Source organism: Pristiophorus japonicus, chromosome 19 (assembly GCF_044704955.1).
Source record: "Pristiophorus japonicus isolate sPriJap1 chromosome 19, sPriJap1.hap1, whole genome shotgun sequence".
Taxonomy (NCBI): domain Eukaryota; kingdom Metazoa; phylum Chordata; class Chondrichthyes; family Pristiophoridae; genus Pristiophorus; species Pristiophorus japonicus.
This window is the reverse complement of record NC_091995.1, coordinates 6,566,640-6,584,873: the sequence shown is the minus strand read 5'-3', so window position 1 is coordinate 6,584,873 and position 18,234 is coordinate 6,566,640. Positions and strand designations below refer to the sequence as shown.

General features: G+C 57.4%; 1 protein-coding gene across 1 annotated transcript in view; it reads right to left on the bottom strand.

Annotated features, from left to right (window-relative positions):
* Positions 1-5,736: 5,736 nt before the first annotated feature.
* Positions 5,737-18,234, bottom strand: part of LOC139230643 (tenascin-X-like) — a 293,996-nt gene continuing 281,498 nt past the window's right edge. Inside the window, exons 57-58 of the mRNA XM_070862456.1 lie at positions 8,448-8,611; positions 5,737-6,405 (exon numbers count right to left, since the gene is read on the bottom strand). Of these exons, the coding sequence (XP_070718557.1) occupies positions 6,304-6,405; positions 8,448-8,611 (266 nt within the window). The 3' untranslated portion in view covers positions 5,737-6,303. The remainder of the gene's footprint in view (positions 6,406-8,447; positions 8,612-18,234) is intronic.

Genomic DNA, 18,234 nt, shown 5'->3' with positions numbered 1-18,234 from the left:
TCGGTGAGGTTTTGTGGTGAAGGGCCATGTTTGGGAGTTGGTTACTCGGTGAGGTTTGGTGAAGGGCCATGTTTGGGAGTTGGTTACTCGGTGAGGTTTGGTGAAGGGCCATGTTTGGGGGTTGGTTACTTGGTGAGGTTTTGTGGTGAAGGGCCATGTTTGGGGGGTGGTTACTCGGTGAGGTTTTGTGGTGAAGGGCCATGTTTGGGGGTTGGTTAGTCGGTGAGGTTTGGTGAAGGGCCATGTTTGGGGGGTGGTTACTCGGTGAGGTTTGGTGAAGGGCCATGTTTGGGGGGCTGGTGAGATGGTGAGTGGGTTGGGTCAGTCAGTTCCATTGACTCTGTGTCTTTCCGCCCAGCAGCTGAAGTTTTGCTCCCTGCCCCTCCCGGGGCTGACACTCACGGCCCTCTGCCTGTCCGCACTGGTCTGTGCCCGACCCTCCGCCCGTTACCACAGCTTCGTGGCCGGACTGACCGAGGACCTCCGCCGTTCCCAGCTGCGGGCCTGGCTGCCGCAGCTCGTCCCCTGGCAGTGTCTAGACACCCTGCCCGGCCGGCTGGAACGGACCCGGCTGGAGAGCCAGGGGGTGATGAAGAAGTTGGTTTTGGACAGTCAGTCGGAGGGCGTCAAGGAGCAAGTGGCAAGTGAGTGTGACAGGGGCCCGCGGACTGGACAGCAGGAAGAGGACGGTGCCTACACGGACTCCCTGGACACAGGACGGGCAGAGGAGAACCATGCTCATAAGTACCTGACACTCACCTCCATCGTTGGCGGGCTGCACTCACAGCATCGCAAGAAAGTTGGCTTCAGCTTTCGATTTGGGAAATGATACTACCTTCTCCTTCTCTCCTTCCTTCTATCCCTCTCTCCCATCGTTCATCCCTCCCTCCCTCCCCTTCCCTCTGTCCTTCCCTTCGCCTCCTCCCCTTTCTCTCCCTCTTGCTCCCACTTTCTCCCTCCCGCCCTCCCCCTCTCTCTCCCACCCTCCCCCTCTCTCTCTCTCCCTCCCACCCTCCCCCTCTCTCTCTCCCTCCCACCCTCCCCCTCTCTCTCCCTCCCACCCTCCCCCTCTCTCCTCTCCCTGCCACCCTCCCCCCCTCTCTCTCCCTCCCACCCTCCCTCGCTCTCTCTCTCCCTCCCACCCTCCCCCCATCTCTCTCCCTCCCACCCTCCCCCTCTCTCCTCTCCCTCCCACCCTCCCCCTCGCTCCTCTCCCTCCCACCCTCCCCCTCTCTCTCTCTCTCCCTCCCACCCGCTCCCTCTCTCTCTCCCTCCCACCCTCCCCCCTCTCTCTCCCTCCCACCCTCCCCCTCTCTCTCCCACCCTCCCCCTCGCTCCTCTCCCTCCCACCCTCCCCCTCTCTCTCTCTCCCTCCCACCCTCCCCCCTCTCTCTCCCTCCCACCCTCCCCCCTCTCTCTCCCTCCCACCATCCCCCTCTCTCCTCTCCCTCCCACTCTCCCCCTCTCTCTCCCTGACTCCCACCCTCTCTCTCTATCCCTCCATCCCTCTCTATCCCTCCCTCCCACCCTCCCCCCCTCTCTCTCTGCCTCCCACCCTCCCCCTCTCTCTCCCTGCCTCCCACCCTCTCTCTCTCTCCCTCCCACCACCCTCTCTCTCTATCCCTCCCTCCCTCTCTATCCCTCCCTCCCACCTTCCCCCTCTCTCCATCCCTCCCACCCTCTCTCTCTCTTCCTCCCACCCTCTCTCTCTCCCTCCCACCCTCTCTCTCTCCCTCCCTCCCTCTCTCTCCCCCCCCTCTCTCCCTCCCTCCCACCCTCTCTCTCTCTCCCTCCCTCCCACCCTCTCTCTCTCTCTCCCTCCCTCCCACTCTCTCTTCCTTTCCCTCATTCCCTCTCTTCCTCCCTATCTCTCTTCCACCCTCTCTCTCCATCACTCCCTCTCATGGCTCTTCCTCTCTCCATCTCTCTCGCTCTCCCGCCCTCACTCCCACCCTCCCTTTCTTTCTCTCTCCATTTCTCCCTCTCTTCCTCTCTCTATCTCTCGTGCTCTCCTGCTCACTCCCTCCCTCTCACTCACGCTCTCGCTCCCTCCTTCCTGTTCTCTTTCTCTCTCCCTCCGGCTCCCTCACATTCTCTCCCACCCTCCCTCTCTGTCCCTCTCTCCCTTCCTCTCATCTCTCTCTCTCTTCATCTCTCTTCCTCTCCCACCCCCTCGCTCTCACTCTCTCTCTGTCCCTCCCTCCCTCTCTATCCCTCATGCTCTCTCTCTCTCCTGCTCTCTTTCTTCTTCCCTCTCTTCCCTCGTTCCCTCGCGTTCCCTCCGTCCCTCTCTCCCAAAGACTTTGCTTGCTGAGATTAAATTTATTTTGAAATTGTCTATCTCAAATAAATGGAATCCGCAGAATATTTTAAAACCACGAGTGAGTTATGAGATCTTTCTTGCAATGCGCGCATTTCGTGCTATGGGGGGGAGGGGGGGGGGTTGTGGGGCTGGAGGAGATTACAGAGATAGGGAGGGGGCGAGGGCCATGGAGAGATTTGTAAACAAGGATGAGAATTTTGAAATCGAGACGTTGTTTAACCGGGAGCCAATGTAGGTTGGCGAGCACAGGGGGTGATGGGTGAGCGGGACTTGGTGCGAGTTATCCACACTGGTGTTCCTGAAGCGTGATCTCACGGTTCAACGGCGTGTGTCTGGAGCACAGTCACGTTAAACTCCTCTCCCCCCCCCCGCCCTCGGGACCCGATGCAATGCAAAATATTCAGTCGACACGGGGCTTCCAAACAAAACTTTATTTAAATACAAGTACCTTAAACACAAACCCAATAATGTTGCTTTCCTTTTATTTGATATTGTTACGATATTCGTGCGCTGGCCCTGACACTGGGTCTATAATCTCTCGTGTGTTAATATAAAAGATGTTGCCTGGTGTTTGTAAAGGAAGAATGCCCCTTGAGATTTCACTGTACGAGTTACGGTGTGTGTGTGTGTTCGGACCACACTGGTGTTATCTGCTCTTTTAAGGGCGGTTGTTTCCCAACTAAAGAAATGCTTGCATTTATATCGCTCCCTCCACGCCCTCAGGACGTCTCAAAGTGCTTTGCAGCCAACGAAGTACTTTTTGGAGTGTAGTCGCTGATGTAACGTGGGAAAGGGGTCAACCAATTTACGCACAGCAAGCTCTCACAAACAGCAACGGGCTCATGACCAAATCATCTTTCTTTTTTTAAGTGATGTTGGTCGAGGGAGAAATTCTGGGCCCTGGACACTGGGGTTAACCCCCCCTGCTCTTCTTCGAAACAGTGGACGTGAGATCTTTTCCATGCGCCTGAGAGAGCCGACGGGGCCTCGGTTTAACCCCACATCTGAAATACCGAGAGAGGGAATTTCAGTGTGTGAGTCTGTGTGTGTGGGTCCGTGTGTGGGTTAGTGTGTGGGTCAGTGTGATGTTCTGTGTATGTAGTTCTGTATGTAGGTCGGTGTGTGGGTCTGTGTGTTTGGCTCCGTGTGTTTGGGTCCGTGTGTGGGTCTGTGTGTGTGGGTCCGTGTGTGGGTCTGTGTGTGGGTCCGTGTGTGGGTCCGTGTGTGGGGGTCTGTGTGTTGTTGAGTGTGTGTGGGTCTGTATGTAGGTTTGTGTGTGGGTCAGTGTGTGTGGGTCAGTGTGTGAGACCGTGTGTGGGTCAGTGTGTGTGGGTCAGTGTGTTGTTCTGTGTGTGTGTGTCAGTGTGTGTGTGTGGGTCTGTGTGTGTGTGTGTGTGGGTCTGCGTGTGTGTGGGTCTGTGTGTGAGTCTGTGTGTGTGGGTCTGTGTGTGAGTCTGTGTGTGGGTCTGTGTGTGTGTTTGAGTCAGTGTGTGGGTCTGTGTGTGTGTGTGCGTGTGGGTCAGTGTGTGGGTCTGTGTGTGTGGGTCAGTGTGTGTGGGTCTGTGTGTGTGTTTGGGTCAGTGTGTGGGTCTGTGTGTGGGTCTGTGTGTGTGTGTGTGTGTCAGTGTGTGGGTCTATGTGTGTGTGTGTCAGTGTGTGTCTATGTGTGTGGGTCTGTGTTTGTGGGTCTGTGTGTGTGTCTGTGTGTGTGGGTCTGTGTTTGTGTGTCTGTGTGTGTGGGTCAGTGTGTGTGTGTGTGTGTGTGTGTGTGGGTCAGTGTGTGTATCTGTGCGTGTGTGTGTGTGTGGGTCAGTGTGTGGGTCTGTGTGTGTGGGTAAGTGTGTGAGTCTGTGTGTGTGGGTCTGAGTTTGTGGGTCAGTGTGTGTGTGTCTGTGTGTGTGGGTCTGAGTTTGTGGGTCAGTGTGTGTGTGTCTGTGTGTGTGGGTCTGTGTGTGTGGGTCTGAGTTTGTGGGTCAGTGTGTGTGGGTCAGTGTGTCTGCTCCAGGCCGGGCTCTCCCTGCCTTCACACCGAGGTTCAGGGTCAGATTCCCTCACGGCGATCCTGCTTTGCCGGTCTAAACAGAGGCTGCAGTGGGGGTTTATCTTTGTGAGGACTCTCAGGAACCAGCTGGAAACAGGGGCACTGGGCCTGTCCCAATTAGCTGAAGTTTGGGAGCAGCGCGAGAGCTGTGGTCTGTCCACACTGGCCTGTGACGGGACGGGGAACCAGTTAGTCCGTTCCCGGGGATTGCGAGTGAAATCCTTCGCCCGTGGGACTGACCCTACATGGCTCACCGCACAGCACACACACCCCAACACCTCAGGTCCATCTCACCCACCTGCAGCCTCCAGACCGCTCACACCGGCGGTGAAAAGCCTGTACCACACGATCGAGCTGAAGAAACTTCCTCAGATAGTGGGTTTCGGGAGGGCGGGGTGGGGGGGGGGGCGAATGTTTTCATTGATGATTGACGCTCCAGATGGACAAAGGAGCGTTATAGTCAAATGAGAGCGGGGTCGTTCAGGGGTGATACCAAGAAGCACTTCTTCACATTAAGGGTAGAGGAAACCTGAAGTTCCCTCCCCCTCCCCAAAAAAGCTGTTGAGGCTGGAGGGGTGGATCAACCCAAAAATGGCAAAACTAAGATGGGAAGGTTTTGGGTGAGGGTAGCTAGGGTTACGGGACCAAGCAGGGTAAATGGAGTTAAGTTACAGATCAGCCGTGATCTCATTGAATGGTGGAAATGGCTCGAGGGGCTGAATGGCCTCCTCCTGTCCCTGTGCTCCGAAGCTGTTGGCAGCAGAAGCCGGCCCTGGAATTCCCCAACGGGGCAGAAGCAACTTGCAGTTATAAAGTAGACTAAAGGCCTCGGGGTGCCTTTGCAGGCTGTGGGCCAGCCGTGACTGGCGCGTGACTGGGCGAAGTGCGGGACTGAGCCCGCGCATGGAAATCGTAGCCTGCTTCTGTGCGTGTGTGTGTGTCCCCTCCCCTCCCCTCCCCTCCCCTCCACCCGGGACAGGCGATAGCGCAGTGAAGCCGTGCCCCCTTCGAGGCCTAAGCGAGGAGACCTGTTCCATTCCGCGCCACACACACACACACACACACACACACACACACACACTGGCATCATGCCAAGGGGCATCGGTCGCGAGAGGGCTCCCCCCCCCGCGGAGGGCTCAGCACCACACGGGCCCGGAATCCCAGCTGACGGGAAAGAGGACATTTCCCGACCGTTTGACGAATCTCCCAAGCACCCAGAGATACCGCTTGGACAAGTGGAAGGAACACGAAGCCCCCCCCCTCCCCTCTCCAACCTCCCCCATCCACCCCGTCCTTTTATGTACCAGAGCCCCAATCTCCGAGTTAAGAACGGGCAGAGAACCTCCCCCTCACCCTCCAAAAAAAGCTCTAAACTAGTTGGATGAGGCAGAAAGGAGACACAGCAAGTCAGACGGACAGGACACAGAACTAGAAAAGGCACACCAAATGTATTTAAAAATAATAGGAAAAAAAAACACAAAATAATTTGAAACAAAGTTCGTAAAGTTAAATCTCCGAAGAGGGACTAGGGAGTTGCTGACGCTGTAGATGGGTTTAGCGCTCACGTACTACCAAGCAGCAGAAATAGAAGAGATTAGTGATCTGAAGACAGCGCCATCTACAGTCTTGGAATATTGGAGGTCCTTCCAATTCCTTCTCCAACATTTGCTTAATTCTATCAGCTTTTTGGTGAATGGTTTTTGGAACTGCACAATGCCGGTTGTGTCAGAACAAGCCTGGCCGGCAAGTAAGAGGCCGTGTTGGTGGTGTGGTGGTGGAGGTGTTGTTGGCGGGGTCAAAGGCCAATGGCCTGGATCCCAGCGGAACTGAAACAGAGGCAAAAATTGTAGGCTTCGTGGTAACCGCGGCAACGCTGGAAAGTTCGGCGGAAGAATTAGCTGCGAGCTCTAGAAATGTCCACCGGATGTGCCCCTCGACCTCACTCCTTCCTGACGACCTTGGCAAAATTATGAGGCCTCATCTTCATCTCAGTGAAGGGGATCGAGAACTCAAACCCTTTCCAATTGAACCAGTTCACGCCCTGCGGAGGAGAAAGGCGGTCAGCGAGGTAGAACCACACTCTTTCAGTCAGGTCTTCGAATAAACAATAACTCGAGGATGCAATGGTCGCGGTTGTGTGAGTGCGTAAATGAGTGAGTGAGTGAGAGAACGAGTGAGAGTGAGTGAGTGAGTGAGTGCGTGAAGAGTGAGTGAGAGTGAGAGAGTGAGTGAGAGTGAGAGTGTGAGTGTGAGGAGTGTGAGTGAGAGTGTGAGAGAGTGAGTGTGAGAGAGTAAGATAGTGAGAGTGAGTGTGTGTGAGTGAGTAAGAGTGAGAGTGAGTGAGTGAGAATGAGAGTGAGTGGGAGTGAGTGAGTGAGTGAGTGAGTGCGTGAAGAGTGAGTGAGAGTGAGTGAGTGTGAGTGAGTGAGAATGAGTGAGTGAGTGAATGAGTGAGAGAGAGTGAGTGTGAGAGACAGAGAGAGAGTGTTTGGGAGTGAGTGAGAGAGAGAGTGAGTGTATGAGTGAGAGAGAGAGAGACAGAGAGAGCGAGACAGAGTGAGTGAACGTGGGTGGGAGTGAACGAGAGTGAGTGAGAGAGAGAGTGAGACAGAGTGAGTGAACGTGGGTGGGAGTGAGTGAGAGAGAGAGACTGAGAGAGCAAGACAGAGTGCGTGAACCTGTGTGGGAGTGAGTGAGAGAGAGAGAGAGAGAGAGAGAGAGAGCGATACAGAGTGAGTGAACGTGTGTGAGAGTGAGTGAGAGAGAGAGCGATACAGAGTGAGTGAACGTGTGTGAGAGTGAGTGAGAGAGAGACAGAGAGAGCAAGACAGAGTGAGTGAACATGTGTGGGAGTGAGTGAGAGAGAGACAGAGAGAGCGAGACAGAGTGAGTGAACGTGTGTGAGAGTGAGTGAGAGAGAGAGCGAGACAGAGTGAGTGAACGTGTGTGAGAGTGAGTGAGAGAGAGAGCGAGACAGAGTGAGTGAACGTGTGTGAGAGTGAGTGAGAGAGAGAGCGAGACAGAGTGAGTGAACGTGTGTGGGAGTGAGTGAGAGAGAGAGCGAGACAGAGTGAGTGAACGTGTGTGGGAGTGAGTGAGAGAGAGAGACAGAGAGAGCGAGACAGAGTGAGTGAACATGTGTGGGAGTGAGTGAGAGAGAGAGAGACAGAGTGAGTGAACGTGTGTGGGAGTGAGTGAGAGAGAGAGACAGAGAGAGCGAGACAGAGTGAGTGAACATGTGTGGGAGTGAGTGAGAGAGAGAGAGACAGAGTGAGTGAACGTGTGTGGGAGTGAGTGAGAGAGAGAGACAGAGAGAGCGAGACAGAGTGAGTGAACATGTGTGGGAGTGAGCGAGAGAGAGAGACAGAGAGAGTGAGACAGAATGAGTGAACATGTGTGGGAGTGAGCGAGAGAGAGAGACAGAGAGAGCGAGACAGAGTGAGTGAACATGTGTGGGAGTGAGCGAGAGAGAGAGACAGAGAGAGTGAGACAGAATGAGTGAATGTGTGTGGGAGTGAGTGAGAGAGAGAGACAGAGAGAGCGAGACAGAGTGAGTGAACGTGTGTGAGAGTGAGTGAGAGAGAGAGCGATACAGAGTGAGTGAACGTGTGTGGGAGTGAGTGAGAGAGAGATAGAGAGAGCGATACAGAGTGAGTGAACGTGTGTGGGAGTGAGTGAGAGAGAGAGACAGAGAGAGCGAGACAGAATGAGTGAACGTGTGTGGGAGTGAGAGAGAGAGAGACAGAGAGAGCGATACAGAGTGAGTGAACGTGTGTGGGAGTGAGTGAGAGAGAGAGACAGAGAGAGCGAGACAGAGTGAGTGAACATGTGTGGGAGTGAGCGAGAGAGAGACAGAGAGAGCGAGACAGAATGAGTGAACGTGTGTGGGAGTGAGTGAGAGTGAGAGACAGAGAGAGCGAGACAGAATGAGTGAACGTGTGTGAGAGTGAGTGAGAGAGAGACAGAGAGAGTGAGACAGAGTGAGTGAATGTGTGTGGGAGTGAGTGAGAGAGAGAGACAGAGTGAGTGAGACAGAGTGAGTGAACGTGTGTGGGAGTGAGTGAGAGAGTCAATGGCCAGTACCTGGTGGTCCCTGTTGTTTCCGTACTCCCCGTTGAGATTGACCCGGTGACAGTTCTTGTACCACCAGCCGCCTCGATACGACACGGCACAGTTTGTCAGAGCATTGTCGTTATCCGCATCCACAGTGGTGAAGTTGCTGCCGTGATGATAGGACATCGAGTTGCCTGTGGAAAGGAGTCGGTTCAGTTACCGTGCAGTCACACGGGGCCCGTCACACGGGGCTCGTCACACGGGGCAAGTCACACGGGGCTCGTCACACGGGGCAAGTCACACGGGGCTCGTCACACGGGGCAAGTCACACGGGGCTCGTCACACGGGGCAAGTCACACGGGGCTCGTCACACGGGGCAAGTCACACGGGGCTCGTCACACGGGGCAAGTCACACGGGGCTCGTCACACGGGGCAAGTCACACGGGGCTCATCACACGGGGCTCGTCACACGGGGCAAGTCACACGGGGCTCGTCACACGGGGCTCGTCACACGGGGCAAGTCACACGGGGCTCGTCACACGGGGCAAGTCACACGGGGCAAGTCACACGGGGCAAGTCACACGGGGCAAGTCACACGGGGCTCGTCACACGGGGCAAGTCACACGGGGCAAGTCACACGGGGCTCGTCACACGGGGCAAGTCACACGGGGCTCGTCACAAGGGGCTCGTCACACGGGGCAAGTCACACGGGGCAAGTCACACGGGGCAAGTCACACGGGGCAAGTCACACGGGGCTCGTCACACGGGGCAAGTCACACGGGGCTCGTCACACGGGGCAAGTCACACGGGGCTCGTCACACGGGGCAAGTCACACGGGGCAAGTCACACGGGGCTCGTCACACGGGGCTCGTCACACGGGGCAAGTCACACGGGGCTCGTCACAAGGGGCAAGTCACACGGGGCAAGTCACACGGGGCAAGTCACAAGGGGCTCGTCACACACCGGGAGCATCACACGGGGAACGTCACACACGGGGATCGTCACACACGGGGAATGTCACACACGGGGAATGTCACACGGGGATCATCACACACGGGGAAAGTCACACGGGGATCATTACACACGGGGAAAGTCACACGGGGATCATCACACACGGGGAATGTCACACACGGGGAACGTCATACACGGGGAACATCACACACGGGGATCGTCACACACGGGGAACGTCACACACGGGGGAAGTCACACACGGGGAACGTCACACGGGGATCATCACACACGGGGAATGTCACACACGGGGAACATCACACACGGGGAACATCACAAATAGATCGTCACACACCGGGAGCATCACACGGGGAACATCACACACGGGGAACATCACACACGGGGAATGTCACACACGGGGATCGTCACACACGGGGATCGTCACACACGGGGAATGTCACACACGGGGATCGTCACACACGGGGAACGTCACACACGGGGAACGTCACACACGGGGAATGTCACACACGGGGATCGTCACACACGGGGAACGTCACACACGGGGAATGTCACACACGGGGATCGTCACACACGGGGATCGTCACACACGGGGAACGTCACACACGGGGAACGTCACACACGGGGAATGTCACACACGGGGATCGTCACACACGGGGAACGTCACACACGGGGTACGTCACACATGGGGAATGTCACACACGGGGATCGTCACACACGGGGATCGTCACACACGGGGAACGTCACACACGGGGAATGTCACACACGGGGAACGTCACACACGGGGAATGTCACACACGGGGAACGTCACACACGGGGTACGTCACACACGGGGAATGTCACACACGGGGAACGTCACAACACGGGGAACGTCACACACGGGGAACGTCACACACGGGGAATGTCACACACGGGGAACGTCACACACGGGGAATGTCACACACGGGGAACGTCACACACGGGGAACGTCACAACACGGGGAATGTCACACACGGGGAATGTCACACACGGGGAACGTCACACACGGGGAATGTCACACACGGGGAACGTCACACACTGGGAATGTCACACACGGGGATCGTCACACACGGGGAATGTCACACACGGGAACGTCACACACTGGGAATGTCACACACGGGGATCGTCACACACGGGGAATGTCACACATGGGGAACGTCACACACGGGGAACGTCACAACACGGGGAATGTCACACACGGGGAACGTCACACACGGGGATCGTCACACACGGGGAACGTCACAACACGGGGAATGTCACACATGGGGAACGTCACACACGGGGAACGTCACAACACGGGGAACGTCACAACACGGGGAACGTCACACATGGGGAATGTCACACACGGGGAACGTCACACACGGGGAATGTCACACATGGGGAATGTCACACATGGGGAATGTCACACACGGGGAACGTCACACACGAGGAACGTCACACACGGGGAACGTCACAACACGGGGAACGTCACACATGGGGAATGTCACACACGGGGAACGTCACACACGAGGAACGTCACACACGGGGAACGTCACAACACGGGGAACGTCACACACGGGGAATGTCACACACGGGGAATGTCACACACGGGGAATGTCACACACGGGGAACGTCACAACACGGGGAATGTCACACACGGGGAACGTCACAACACGGGGAACGTCACACATGGGGAATGTCACACACGGGGAACGTCACACACGAGGAACGTCACACACGGGGAACGTCACACACGAGGAACGTCACACACGGGGAACGTCACAACACGGGGAACGTCACACATGGGGAATGTCACACACGGGGAACGTCACACACGGGGAATGTCACACACGGGGTACGTCACACACGGGGAACGTCACACATGGGGAACGACACACACGGGGAACGTCACACACGGGGAACGTCACACACGGGGAACGACACACATGGGGAACGTCACACACGGGGAACATCACACATGGGGAACGTCACACACGGGGAACATCACACATGGGGAATGTCACACGCGGGGAATGTCACACGGGGAATGTCACACATGGGGAACGTCACACATGGGGAACGTCACACACGGGGAACATCACACATGGGGAATGTCACACGCGGGGAATGTCACACGGGGAATGTCACACACGGGGAACGTCACACACGGGGAACGTCACACATGGGGAACGTCACACACGGGGAACATCACACACGGGGAATGTCACACACGGGGAATGTCACACACGGGGAACATCACACACGGGGAATGTCACACACTGGGAATGTCACACACGGGGAATGTCACACACGGGGAACGTCACACACGGGGAACGTCACACACGGGGAATGTCACACACGGGGAACGTCACACATGGGGAACGTCACACATGGGGAACGTCACACACGGGAAACGTCACACACGGGGAACGCCACACGCGGGGAATGTCACACGGGGAATGTCACACACGGGGAACGCCACACGCGGGGAATGTCACACGGGGAATGTCACACACGGGGAACGTCACACATGGGGAACGACACACACGGGGAACGTCACACACGGGAAACGTCACACACGGGGAACGCCACACGCGGGGAATGTCACACGGGGAATGTCACACACGGGGAACGTCACACACGGGGAACGCCACACGCGGGGAATGTCACACGGGGAATGTCACACACGGGGAACGTCACACACGGGGAACATCACACACGGGGAATGTCACACACGGGGAACGTCACACACGGGGAACGTCACACACGGGGAATGTCACACACGGGGAACGTCACACACGGGGAACGACACACACGGGGAACGTCACACACGGGGAACGTCACACACGGGGAACGTCACACACGGGGAATGTCACACGGGGAATGTCACACACGGGAAACGTCACACACGGGGAACGCCACACGCGGGGAATGTCACACGGGGAATGTCACACACGGGGAACGTCACACATGGGGAACGTCACACACGGGGAACGTCACACACGGGGAATGTCACACGGGGAATGTCACACACGGGGATCGTCACACACGGGGAATGTCACACGGGGAATGTCACACACGGGGAACGTCACACACGGGGAACGTCACACACGGGGAACGTCACACGGGGAACGTCACACAGGGGGAACGTCACACACGGGGAACGTCACACACGGGGAACGTCACACACGGGGAATGTCACACACGGGGAACGTCACACGGGGAACGTCACACACGGGGAACGACACACACGGGGAACGTCACACACGGGGAACGTCACACACGGGGAACGTCACACACGGGGAATGTCACACGGGGAATGTCACACACGGGAAACGTCACACACGGGGAACGCCACACGCGGGGAATGTCACACGGGGAATGTCACACACGGGGAACGTCACACATGGGGAACGTCACACACGGGGAACGTCACACACGGGGAATGTCACACACGGGGATCGTCACACACGGGGATCGTCACACACGGGGAACGTCACACACGGGGAACGTCACACACGGGGAATGTCACACACGGGGATCGTCACACACGGGGAACGTCACACACGGGGTACGTCACACATGGGGAATGTCACACACGGGGATCGTCACACACGGGGATCGTCACACACGGGGAACGTCACACACGGGGAATGTCACACACGGGGAACGTCACACACGGGGAATGTCACACACGGGGAACGTCACACACGGGGTACGTCACACACGGGGAATGTCACACACGGGGAACGTCACAACACGGGGAACGTCACACACGGGGAACGTCACACACGGGGAATGTCACACACGGGGAACGTCACACACGGGGAATGTCACACACGGGGAACGTCACACACGGGGAACGTCACAACACGGGGAATGTCACACACGGGGAATGTCACACACGGGGAACGTCACACACGGGGAATGTCACACACGGGGAACGTCACACACTGGGAATGTCACACACGGGGATCGTCACACACGGGGAATGTCACACACGGGAACGTCACACACTGGGAATGTCACACACGGGGATCGTCACACACGGGGAATGTCACACATGGGGAACGTCACACACGGGGAACGTCACAACACGGGGAATGTCACACACGGGGAACGTCACACACGGGGATCGTCACACACGGGGAACGTCACAACACGGGGAATGTCACACATGGGGAACGTCACACACGGGGAACGTCACAACACGGGGAACGTCACAACACGGGGAACGTCACACATGGGGAATGTCACACACGGGGAACGTCACACACGGGGAATGTCACACATGGGGAATGTCACACATGGGGAATGTCACACACGGGGAACGTCACACACGAGGAACGTCACACACGGGGAACGTCACAACACGGGGAACGTCACACATGGGGAATGTCACACACGGGGAACGTCACACACGAGGAACGTCACACACGGGGAACGTCACAACACGGGGAACGTCACACACGGGGAATGTCACACACGGGGAATGTCACACACGGGGAATGTCACACACGGGGAACGTCACAACACGGGGAATGTCACACACGGGGAACGTCACAACACGGGGAACGTCACACATGGGGAATGTCACACACGGGGAACGTCACACACGAGGAACGTCACACACGGGGAACGTCACACACGAGGAACGTCACACACGGGGAACGTCACAACACGGGGAACGTCACACATGGGGAATGTCACACACGGGGAACGTCACACACGGGGAATGTCACACACGGGGTACGTCACACACGGGGAACGTCACACACGGGGAACGACACACACGGGGAACGTCACACACGGGGAACGTCACACACGGGGAACGACACACATGGGGAACGTCACACACGGGGAACATCACACATGGGGAACGTCACACACGGGGAACATCACACATGGGGAATGTCACACGCGGGGAATGTCACACGGGGAATGTCACACATGGGGAACGTCACACATGGGGAACGTCACACACGGGGAACATCACACATGGGGAATGTCACACGCGGGGAATGTCACACGGGGAATGTCACACACGGGGAACGTCACACACGGGGAACGTCACACATGGGGAACGTCACACACGGGGAACATCACACACGGGGAATGTCACACACGGGGAATGTCACACACGGGGAACATCACACACGGGGAATGTCACACACTGGGAATGTCACACACGGGGAATGTCACACACGGGGAACGTCACACACGGGGAACGTCACACACGGGGAATGTCACACACGGGGAACGTCACACATGGGGAACGTCACACATGGGGAACGTCACACACGGGAAACGTCACACACGGGGAACGCCACACGCGGGGAATGTCACACGGGGAATGTCACACACGGGGAACGCCACACGCGGGGAATGTCACACGGGGAATGTCACACACGGGGAACGTCACACATGGGGAACGACACACACGGGGAACGTCACACACGGGAAACGTCACACACGGGGAACGCCACACGCGGGGAATGTCACACGGGGAATGTCACACACGGGGAACGTCACACACGGGGAACGCCACACGCGGGGAATGTCACACGGGGAATGTCACACACGGGGAACGTCACACACGGGGAACATCACACACGGGGAATGTCACACACGGGGAACGTCACACACGGGGAACGTCACACACGGGGAATGTCACACACGGGGAACGTCACACACGGGGAACGACACACACGGGGAACGTCACACACGGGGAACGTCACACACGGGGAACGTCACACACGGGGAATGTCACACGGGGAATGTCACACACGGGAAACGTCACACACGGGGAACGCCACACGCGGGGAATGTCACACGGGGAATGTCACACACGGGGAACGTCACACATGGGGAACGTCACACACGGGGAACGTCACACACGGGGAATGTCACACGGGGAATGTCACACACGGGGAACGTCACACACGGGGATCGTCACACACGGGGAATGTCACACGGGGAATGTCACACACGGGGAACGTCACACACGGGGAACGTCACACACGGGGAACGTCACACGGGGAACGTCACACAGGGGGAACGTCACACACGGGGAACGTCACACACGGGGAACGTCACACACGGGGAATGTCACACACGGGGAACGTCACACGGGGAACGTCACACACGGGGAACGTCACACACGGGGAACGTCACACGGGGAACGTCACACAGGGGGAACGTCACACACGGGGAACGTCACACACGGGGAACGTCACACACGGGGAACGTCACACGGGGAACGTCACACACGGGGAACGTCACACACGGGGATCGTCACACACAGGGATCATCACACACGGGGAATGTCACACACGGGGAATGTCACACACGGGGATCATCACACACGGGGAACGTCACACACGGGGAACGTCACAAATAGATCGTCACACACCGGGAGCATCACACGGGGAACGTCACACACGGGGAATGTCACACACGGGGATCATCACACACGGGGAATGTCACACACGGGGATCATCACACACGGGGAATGTCACACACGGGGATCATCACACACGGGGAACGTCACACACGGGGAATGTCACACACGGGGATCATCACACACGGGGAATGTCACACACGGGGATCATCACACACGGGGAATGTCACACACGGGGAACATCACACACGGGGAACGTCACACACGGGGAACGTCACACACGGGGAATGTCACACACGGGGATCGTCACACACGGGGAACATCACACACGGGGAACGTCACACACGGGGAACGTCACACACGGGGAACATCACACACGGGGAACGTCACACACGGGGATCGTCACACACGGGGAACATCACACACGGGGAATGTCACACACGGGAAACGTCACACACGGGGAACGTCACACACGGGGATCGTCACACACGGGGAATGTCACACACGGGGAACGTCACACACGGGGAACATCACAACACGGGGAATGTCACACACGGGAAACGTCACACACGGGGAACGTCACACACGGGGAATGTCACACACGGGGAATGGCACAAACGGGGAACGTCACAACACGGGGAACGTCACACACGGGGATCGTCACACACGGGGAATGTCACACACGGGAAACGTCACACACGGGGAACGTCACACACGGGGAACGTCACACACGGGGAATGGCACAAACGGGGAACGTCACACATGGGGAACGTCACACACGGGGAACGTCACACGGGGAATGTCACACACGGGGAACGTCACACATGGGGAACGTCACACACGGGGAACGTCACACACGGGGAATGGCACAAACGGGGAACGTCACACATGGGGAACGTCACACACGGGGAACGTCACACACGGGGAACGTCACACACGGGGAATGTCACACGGGGAATGTCACACACGGGGATCGTCACACACGGGGAACATCACAACACGGGGAATGTCACACACGGGAAACGTCACACACGGGGAACGTCACACACGGGGAATGGCACAAACGGGGAATGGCACAAACGGGGAACGTCACACATGGGGAACGTCACACACGGGGAATGTCACACACGGGGAATGGCACAAACGGGGAACGTCACACATGGGGAACGTCACACACGGGGAACGTCACACACGGGGAACGTCACACACGGGGAATGGCACAAACGGGGAACGTCACACATGGGGAACGTCACACACGGGGAATGTCACACACGGGGAATGTCACACACGGGGAATGGCACAAACGGGGAACGTCACACATGGGGAACGTCACACACGGGGAATGTCACACACGGGGAATGTCACACGGGGAATGTCACACACGGGGAACGTCACACACGGGGAACGTCACACACGGGGAACGTTACACACGGGGAACGTCACAGGGAGATCGTCACACACGGGGAACGTCACACATGAGGAACGTCACACACGGGGAACGTCACACACGGGGAACGTCACACACGGGGAACGTTACACACGGGGAATGTCACACATGGGGAATGTCACACACGGGGAACGTCACACACGAGGAACGTCACACACGGGGAACGTCACAACACGGGCAACGTCACACATGGGGAATGTCACACACGGGGAACGTCACACACGAGGAACGTCACACACGGGGAACGTCACAACACGGGGAACGTCACACACGGGGAATGTCACACACGGGGAATGTCACACACGGGGAATGTCACACACGGGGAACGTCACAACACGGGGAATGTCACACACGGGGAACGTCACAACACGGGGAACGTCACACATGGGGAATGTCACACACGGGGAACGTCACACACGAGGAACGTCACACACGGGGAACGTCACAACACGGGGAACGTCACACATGGGGAATGTCACACACGGGGAACGTCACACACGGGGAATGTCACACACGGGGTACGTCACACACGGGGAACGTCACACACGGGGAACGACACACACGGGGAACGTCACACACGGGGAACGTCACACACGGGGAACGACACACATGGGGAACGTCACACACGGGGAACATCACACATGGGGAACGTCACACACGGGGAACATCACACATGGGGAATGTCACACGCGGGGAATGTCACACGGGGAATGTCACACATGGGGAACGTCACACATGGGGAACGTCACACACGGGGAACATCACACATGGCGAATGTCACACGCGGGGAATGTCACACGGGGAATGTCACACACGGGGAACGTCACACACGGGGAACGTCACACATGGGGAACGTCACACACGGGGAACATCACACACGGGGAATGTCACACACGGGGAACGTCACACACGGGGAATGTCACACACTGGGAATGTCACACACGGGGAATGTCACACACGGGGAACGTCACACACGGGGAACGTCACACACGGGGAATGTCACACAC